The 8,922-nt window shown below is 32.8% G+C and overlaps 1 protein-coding gene across 2 annotated transcripts; it reads left to right on the top strand.

Moving 5' to 3' along the window:
* The first annotated feature begins 1,021 nt into the window (after positions 1 to 1,021).
* LOC108214581 (vacuolar protein sorting-associated protein 27) lies at positions 1,022 to 7,269 on the top strand. Of its 2 annotated transcripts, none has more exons than XM_017386660.2 (10): positions 1,022 to 1,259; positions 2,085 to 2,141; positions 2,357 to 2,424; positions 3,728 to 3,932; positions 4,034 to 4,128; positions 6,191 to 6,260; positions 6,382 to 6,441; positions 6,518 to 6,568; positions 6,652 to 6,730; positions 7,027 to 7,269. In XM_017386660.2, exons 1-10 carry the CDS (start codon positions 1,179 to 1,181, stop codon positions 7,098 to 7,100), a joined length of 840 nt encoding a protein of 279 aa, XP_017242149.1. In that variant the 5' UTR covers positions 1,022 to 1,178; the 3' UTR covers positions 7,101 to 7,269. The 2 variants fall into 2 exon arrangements, with proteins under 2 accessions (XP_017242149.1, XP_017242150.1); XM_017386661.2 differs by having other exon boundaries at positions 1,067 to 1,259; positions 6,525 to 6,568.
* The last annotated feature ends 1,653 nt before the right edge of the window (positions 7,270 to 8,922 follow it).

Raw genomic sequence — 8,922 nt, 5'->3', positions numbered from 1 at the left:
GATTTATCGTGTCCTCCATTATGTGTGTTAGAGACACTCATGTCGGATATTTGATTTCAATAGAATTTCCTTTATTCAAAAAAAGAAATACACGCAATATGTTTCATAATTTTAGTTCTCTTTAAATATTTGACACATATTAAGCAGTATTAAATATGTTATTTTATTTTCTTTTTATCATTATGATTTTATAACCTTAAAAACAATACAAATTTTTTTTTTCTAGATATTTTACAAATATTCATTTTTTGTTTATTTCTTGTAAAATTTACTTTCATCATAATGTTTCATTTCGTAGCAAAATAATTATTTGGATCAACATCGAAATTGTAGGTGTAAAGATAAAATTCAAAAATATATATGAAGAGTAAAACACATATTATGTAATATTCTTTATAAAGAGTAAAACACATATTATGGAAAATTTCATTTTTATAAATAGGACTAATATTTTAAAATGAAGGGATAATATTTTATTGACTAGACTTTTATTAATATTTTGGATCATTATATTTCTATATTAAACTAAAATGATATAAATTATAGTCGATACGAAACACTCAATTATTTTATATTCCATTTGAATCTCATCGACTAATATTTTTGGCTCAAACTAATGTGAATTTAATTATAATACAAAAAATATTTATGCAAGTTCGGTTATTAACACGACAACACCGATATATTAAATTTGCGTGGTAAGTGTTAGTTACAAATATAACTGTCTAGAAAAAAAAAACCTGTGTTATCATTTTCTGAATGTCCAAAATATTATTTAAAATGCAATTTCGTTTCATGTGTACAATATTGGACAAAAACACAACTTTAAATTATGATCTCAGCTGAAAATATAACTTGAAGTTGTGATTTCCGGTTGAAAATACAACTTTTAAGTTGTATTATTATCAGAAATTAAAACACAACACGAAATCGTCGGGTTACGTTTTTTTTTTTTTTTTTTCGGTAAACAGGGGTTACCTTTTTAAGTGTTATTTGAGACAATTTTTTAGAAAAAAACTTTGAAACTTATTTGTCTCGAATAATTACATTCGGGACGTTTTCTTGCCATGCTGTTGGCTGTTGGTAGGGACGAAAGGACAGAGGAAAAAACAGTGAGGGGTAGTGCCTGTAAATTTTAAAGTAAAGCGAAGCGGCTGAGAATCAACGAGAACGGAGAGATGTCTCTGGAACCACCACCGTTTCAGGAAGCTTCCAGATGCGACGTCTGCAAATGCAGTTTCAACACTTTCCGTCGTCGGGTACTTTTCTCGATCCGACCCGATCGCGATTCATTCACATATATAATCATCTGATCTATTTTTTCTAGCTTACTCTTTTTTAATTCTGCGATTATGATAATAATCATGATTTTAGTGCTCCCTGTTAACAATTTAGCTAGTAAGTTGCTCGACTCAACTGTATTTGTTCCAAGTAGCTAGTTGACTTTGAACAATTATTCGGTTTTAGTGTTACTTTGGTAGTAAGGTAGGATCAGTAGTTTAGCATATTAAACACTTGCATCGTAATTACCAACCATGACTACTCAATTGCAAAGTGCTTCTGCAAGTCCCGTGCTGCCATTGCTCAACTTCTCGAAACCACCTACTTCCGACCTCCCATGATGCTACACAACGCCCCCTTCTGACAACTGCATAATTCTTGTTATGGATCCAATTTCTTAAATTCAGTATCACTGTTAGACAACCCCCCCCCCCCCCCCCCCCCCCCTCCCCCGAAAAAAAAAATCCTTAATATTTTAAATTTTTTTTTTTTTTTAATATTTTAAATATTAAAATGCCAAAATGTGAATAATCGAGGTGTCACTGGTATTCAATAACTGAAAGTGTACTTTGATAAGCATGCTTGTAACTCTTTGCATTTCCATGTATATTTTTACCTTCATAAGCTTGCAAGTTCATTTTCTTTATCTGGCTATTGCCTTTGGTACAATACTGAAATTGAAGCAATCCTGATTCCTGATAACTTTTGTAGCTCATTTGATAGTCTGTTTCGTATATTTATTCTGCAAACTTCTGATCCCATTCGTCACCTCTTTATCTGTTCTCAACTCATATATTTTGCAGCATCACTGTAGATGTTGTGGCCGAACTTTATGTGCTGAGCACTCATCAACTCAAATGGTATTCCCTCCCTCCCTCTCGAAAAACACCCACATTATATAGCTGTTTCTTGCTGTTATTACTTTTATTTCTATCTTCACGTGCTATTTTTCAGGCCTTACCACAATCTGGACTTAATCACTCCTTCCCTCTCTCCCTCTTAAAACACAATCACATTGCACATAGCTGTTTCTTGTTATTACTTCTATTTCTTTCTTTCACGTGCTATTTTTCAGGCCTTGCCACAATTTGGTCTTCAATCACTGGTTAGAGTTTGTTCTGATTGTTATAATGATGCATCTAGGTAATTTCTCGCAGTTAAGCGTTTTCTTTTTTGTAAATTCAGTTTTGGCTTTATACTTAAAAGAGAACCAATGAATTATGAATTTTAGGTATTATGTAGATTGATTAGATATAATTTGAACCTAATCTTCAGAAGGACGGATAAATTAATATACATAAATTTGCTAAGTGGGTTATTGCTTGTTTCCTGTATAAGGGCATCGTATAGAAAATATATGTCATTTTTTGTATCTTAGGCTTTTGGAATGATAACTGGATGAAAGTATACATGTGCATAGTCATGGGTGTACACACTTCTAGAACACCTCTTGATTGTATGGCAATTAAGCTTAGAAAAGATGTAAAACAAGATAAACTATTATTTTATAAAACAAAATAAACAATTTTCTTTTTTGGCCTCATCAATGAAGGAGCTTAAGGCAGGTCTAATCAATAGTGATTATTTATTACTGGACTTGAGATCATAGGAGGTTGGATCTTTCTCAACGTGGTGTGTAGTATGAATATACATGAATTGACAACTTCCTATTTGTTGGGATTTGTGTACAAGTTCACATTAATCATGTCTATTAAAATCCTATTACCTTTATATAGTTTGTCACTGTTTTGAAGTTTAAATACCTGTAGTCATTGCAGAACCCCAGCAAAATAGAGGCAGGGGGTGTGAGACTTAGTTCATATGGAGTCTGTGTCTACAACACTAGGAGCACCGGAAAATAAATTGTGGAGCAGCCTTGATTTTGGGCTTTATCATGTCTAATTGTATCTTCGATCTCATTTCGACTGTGAAGTATTCTGTTAACTTTGGTTACCAATGAACTTTTTCCAGACGAGGTTGCTTGTACTTGGCGGTACATTTTACTTAAAAATTAATATATCTACTACTTAACAAAATGTAAAAATAAATCTGTAGCCAGTTATTCATCCTGAATTCTTCATTAAGCACAACTTTGGCACACAGGGACAAGAGGGAATTGTTTAATATTTTTCAAATAAGTTAAATTTTGAAAGGGAACCATAAAAAACATCATATTCCGTTCAAAGATGTGGCCCCTTATTTGTACATCTCAATCATAATTTATATGCACGTCTCTTTCCAGCTGAAGCATTTAAGTAAAAGAATCAGTACTTTCTTTTCTGTGTTTACAGGTGTCCTGGGCTGTCTTCAAATATTTTAGTTATGTACTGCACTCTTTTTTACAAAATTATTAATATTTCTCGCTCTCCCTGTACGGCTTTACCACATTATGCTCAAAGAATAATTAATCAAAATTAGATGTTTACAATTATGTTTTCTGTTGTAGGAAGAAAGATGATACTCAGGCTTCTTTAAGTACTGTCAACAATGTCAGTGATTCAATTTCAAGATTAGATATCAGAGCAGTTGCAGAGCCCGAAAGCAAACTTCCTATCAAGCAATTAGATGTTTTAGAATGCACGTGTGGAATGCCTCTATGCATTTGTGAAGCTCCAGCTCCAGCTCCAGTTCCAATTCCAGCAAGAGATGTGGTATTCAAGCTTTTAACAAGCATTCATCTCTTCTAGTTGTATCTCAAGTTAACTCATAACACTTGTGGACTTGATTTTATTTTTTATTTTTTAACTTGCAGAGTGGAGTCACGTCCAGTTCTACATTTCAGTCAAACACAAAGCCCAAAAAGTCTGACTCAAAGCCAAGGAGTAGAGGTTCTGCATCAAATAGCAAGTAGGTTACATCTGGCCTTATTTATTAGTGCTATGTGGTGAACTTTATCAATTTATAGGGCTCAACATGTGATAGACAAATTAGATAACAGCTCCGAGCACGACACTGGTTTCAATTATTACGACTTAGATCTCTTTTCCCCTAGGAAGCATGAGTGCGGGTGCGGGTACGGGGGTGCGCGATACGGGGATACGGGAATTCGGCAAATCTAAAATTATGGGGATTCGGGTGCGGGGGGATTCGGCAAATATTAATATATTAAAAATATATTTTATATATGTATTTGAAGAGTTATATTCATATTTAAACCAAATAATTGAATAAATAAGTTCAATATCCTTAACAATATACAATATAATTATTTAATAACACAATTATCACATTATAAGGTAGTTAAGTGATAGATTATTCAACTAATTACAGAATTAATCATATAAAAAGAATCCCCAAGAATCCCCGAGTATCGAAGAATCCCCAAGAATCGAGTGCGCGGTGCGGCGGGTGAGTGAAGTATATTAATATAGTATTTGAGAAGGAACCAGGACACTTATTTTTTTGGGTTAAAATTTATATAATGGGGGTAAGCTAAAGTATTTAAGTATATACAAACACATCACGACAACATAAAGCGGATTGAGGCTGCTTGGTGTCCCATACAGGTGCTTAATATTGCTAAATATCTAATTAATTATTTTAATTGCTAGATCATAATCTGCAATATTTTGTTAATTTTCATTATATTCTTCTGCCGCATCATTCTCTTATTTGAAGAAGAACTTTTTAAATAAAAACAAATTCATAATCTTGGAACGAGGTTCCACATGAGCAAGACATGAAGTTTTGGAAGCCCCCGGAGATCTGAGTGTATGAGCGGCATATTTGAATTTACAATAATAAACTCATTGTAAACTGTTTGAGAATTTCTTTAACATCTTAAAGGCGCGACAGTAAATTTTTGGCATCCTCATGGGCGATTTTCATATCATTAACTTGTACTTTTCACGTATAGGAAGAACCAAAACATCAGTTTGAGATTTTAACAGTCTCTGCATCATTAATTTAAGTATCCGAATCATCTTCGTGATTGTTATCACTTGTAATATTATTCAAAGCTGTCACGTGTGATTCCTCCACAATACAAGGTTTTACGGGCTTTATCAACTTCATGCACAACTCTCCAAACAGCTTAATCTTGTTCATATGCTTTGCATAAATGTTAATTTTATATCTTCATTTCATCATATTTAGACCATGAGGATATGATTATCTAATGACGCCTTCAAAAGTAATAGGTAATCCCTCAAAGTTGCGTAATTTGAACCTCATTGACGGATTTGTATAAAAAGACACGTAGGTTTGAGATTAGACAAATCCAGGTTCTGCTGCAATTGTGCTTTCATCTCGATTGCTTGTTGATTTGTAATGAACTTTGACAAATGGTGAGGGTAGAATAGAGGTTGGAAAAAATTAGGTAAATCAGGAAGTACTCAGAACCTGGGCTCCTGATACCACTTAATGTAGGACAGGGTTAATAATTTGGTATCTAAATAATGTACTTAGATAAAATGGAATACATAACAAATTACAATTTTTCCTGAGTAATAATATAAATCAAAAGTAATTGATCTTCTAAATCCTTCACATAAAAAACTAAGTAATCTTTGATTTTGAACCGTATCCCTGCTCCAACTTTGTGTCCCTTAATTGTTTAGTTGTGCACGGCACAAGAATATATGTAGTAATAGAAAATCTGAATACTGATAAGTCATAAATAAAAAAGACACCTTTAGAATAGTCCAAAGCAAAAGGCTATCATTGAGAATGTCCCTTTATTAATTTACAACTCTTTTTCTTCAGCTTCCATGTTTTCTCGTGAGTATTAGTGCCCTCTTATTTAAGAATGATCATGAAATACTTTAGTTGGTAGGTTTGGTTTGCACTACTGTACTTGCTATGCTTCAAAATGTTATCTTCCCCACATCAGCACATCATATATAAATTTGTATGGTTTCTTCTTAGCACAAAGATTCCCTATAAGTTGATTTCCCAATTTGTATTTCAGTCTTGGTCCTGCAAGCAACAGTAGCTCAAATAGCTTGGAGTCGAATAAACTTTACGAAGTTAATGGAGAGGTATAGAAGTATATTTAAGATCTTAGGACAGATACTAGTTGGAATATGTTTGAAGAAGGGAATAAGCATTGCTAGTAAGTTACTGATACTTAGGAAGTTGTTTATTCGAATTGTTTATTAGGGATTAAGAGAGGCTATAAAGAATGGTGACACAGTTGCTGTCAGGAAGCTTTTAAGTGAGGTATTCTAATTGCCATTTCTTTTATACCTTTTAAACATGCCAACCGGTTCCCTTTCTGACTGTTATTTACTACAAGGGAGTAGATGCAAATTACCGTGACAAGCAAGGGTTGTCTCTATTACATCTGGTACCTTTCTCGCTCAATTTTGAAGCAGAAGTATCAAGTAAATTGTTTGACTTAACATCATATGACTGGTTTATTGTATACAGGCTGCAGTTTTTAATCAGAGTGACATTGCTTTCGTCCTCATGGACCATGGAGCGAGTATTACGTGCAAGAACTCACAGGGTAAAATCCTGACTTCATTTTTTATAGAGGTGTTTGCTTGGATGACTGGTTGTTGGGTTGGTCCTTAGGTGGCTGTTGCTAGTCTTGTTAGTTGTCACTTTATGTACCGGAAATATTTATTATAACTTAAATACTTAAAATAAATTAAAAAAATAAGATTCATCCTGAGCAAACCAGTAACGTAGTTTGCAAGATGTGATTCAGGGTTCTGGATAACAGTATGTGGGGAATTATTTTCTTTTTCATCGTTGGTGTGAGCTGCAGTAATGTCTAATAAACCAATATTTTTTTTTCAGGGGAAACGCCACTGGATTGTGCTCCAATTACACTCCAAAACAAAATGAAGAAGAAGATAGAACAGGGGATGTAACTTATATTCAACACTATTTAAGAAACCTAAACTTATAAGCCCCTTTAATGAAAGGGGACTTTATATCTGGATAGCTATGCAAGCATTCTGACGTCTGTCTATCGATTTTGCCAACGAGAACATATTGTATTCCTTCGTTTTCTTCCCTTGGAAAAGGTTGTTCCTTGTTGACATTGGTTATGAAATGAGTAGACTGCACGTTTATCATAAAAAAAGTATGATGCCAAGCTAATTATTAGGAAAATGTTTTACCAGACATTACACAAATACGCAGCATAGATTCTTTTCTAAATTAACCAACATTCTATGATTTTGAAACAGTGAAGTAACAGAACTTTATTAATATAATTCAGATTGATTTAACTATCTAGAATTACACATGATCAAATATTCTAAATAAACTCTGCTTCATGGTGTTACCTAGACCCGGCAATTTTTCATACGACACGAAAACACGACATGAAAACGACACAAAAATTTAGTGTTTGTGTTTGCATTTTGAGTACACGACACGAAAAATACACGAACACGAAGTACACGACTGAGATGTCGTGTCAGTTTTGTGTTTATCTTCGGATACACGACACGACACGAGGTACACGAAATAAATATAATTTTATAATTAAATATTAAAATTTAATTATAAATATGTATATTTATAATAAATATATATATATTTTCTTTTAAAATAATGCATAGTTTATAATATTGCAAGTATAAATGATTTATATATATATATATATATATATATATATATATATATATATATTTCATACTAATTTGTAATTTTTTTGCCTAGAAATCTAATATTTACATTAATTTATATATTTATTTATATTTATATTTGATTTTACACGAAACACGACACGAGAACGACACGAAAACGGAGGTACACGCACGAAAATACACGAACGTTAAACGGGTCGGTTTTGTGTTTAGTTTTTAAGTACACGACACGAAAGTACACGATCTGCACGAATTGCCAGGTCTAGTGTTACCTCCCAACATGTTCCAAAACTTGACGCAGATAGCTAAAGAAACCTCCACGGGTAGAAGATTATCAGGGTGACATTCTACTGGGAGTGGAGTAACACACACATATATAAGTTTGATTAAATTTTTGGATTAATGTATGCCAAAATAACAATTTTCAGCATTTGACCAAAATATGAATATTTTGTAAGGTGCCCTAAATATCCAAAAGATACTCTCCAGTATCGCGGAGTGATTTAGGATGATACGCAATAAAATTAAAAATCAACATGATACTGGGATATGTTTGAAATGGGATCACAAATTATTGGCTAAAATAATTTGGTTGACAGTGATATGTAACATAATTATGATATTATTAGTTCGGTACATGTTTAAAGCTATAAGATTAGATAATTAGATGCTTGAAGTAATCAAATTAGGTGTTTTCACATATCCAATCACAAATATTTTTTACAAATATAGATTCTTGTAGGAAGGATGATAACAAATAAAATCAATATTATTTTTCACTACATTATGCCCCTCGAGAACAACCTTCTCGAACAGGGAAATCCAGCATTGGTATTTTCATCGAGTTAGACAAACATAACACTTTACACATAATATTTTATGAAAGTCTATTTCCAACTCAAATTAATGATAAGTGAAACGCTTAAATAATAAAAAAAATGTTTGTATCTCACTACAACAAGACCTAAACTTAACACAACAATAAACTTAAACCTAACACAACAATAAACTCTCTATCATTTGTATCGTCGGATAGTGACAAAACTAGAAACATTCATTCACGCATATGAGAACATGTCCGCGCCCTCCACAAGCT

Source organism: Daucus carota, chromosome 3 (genome assembly GCF_001625215.2).
Source record: "Daucus carota subsp. sativus chromosome 3, DH1 v3.0, whole genome shotgun sequence".
In the NCBI taxonomy this organism is placed as follows: domain Eukaryota; kingdom Viridiplantae; phylum Streptophyta; class Magnoliopsida; order Apiales; family Apiaceae; genus Daucus; species Daucus carota.
This window is presented reverse-complemented; position numbering and strand designations above follow the sequence as displayed.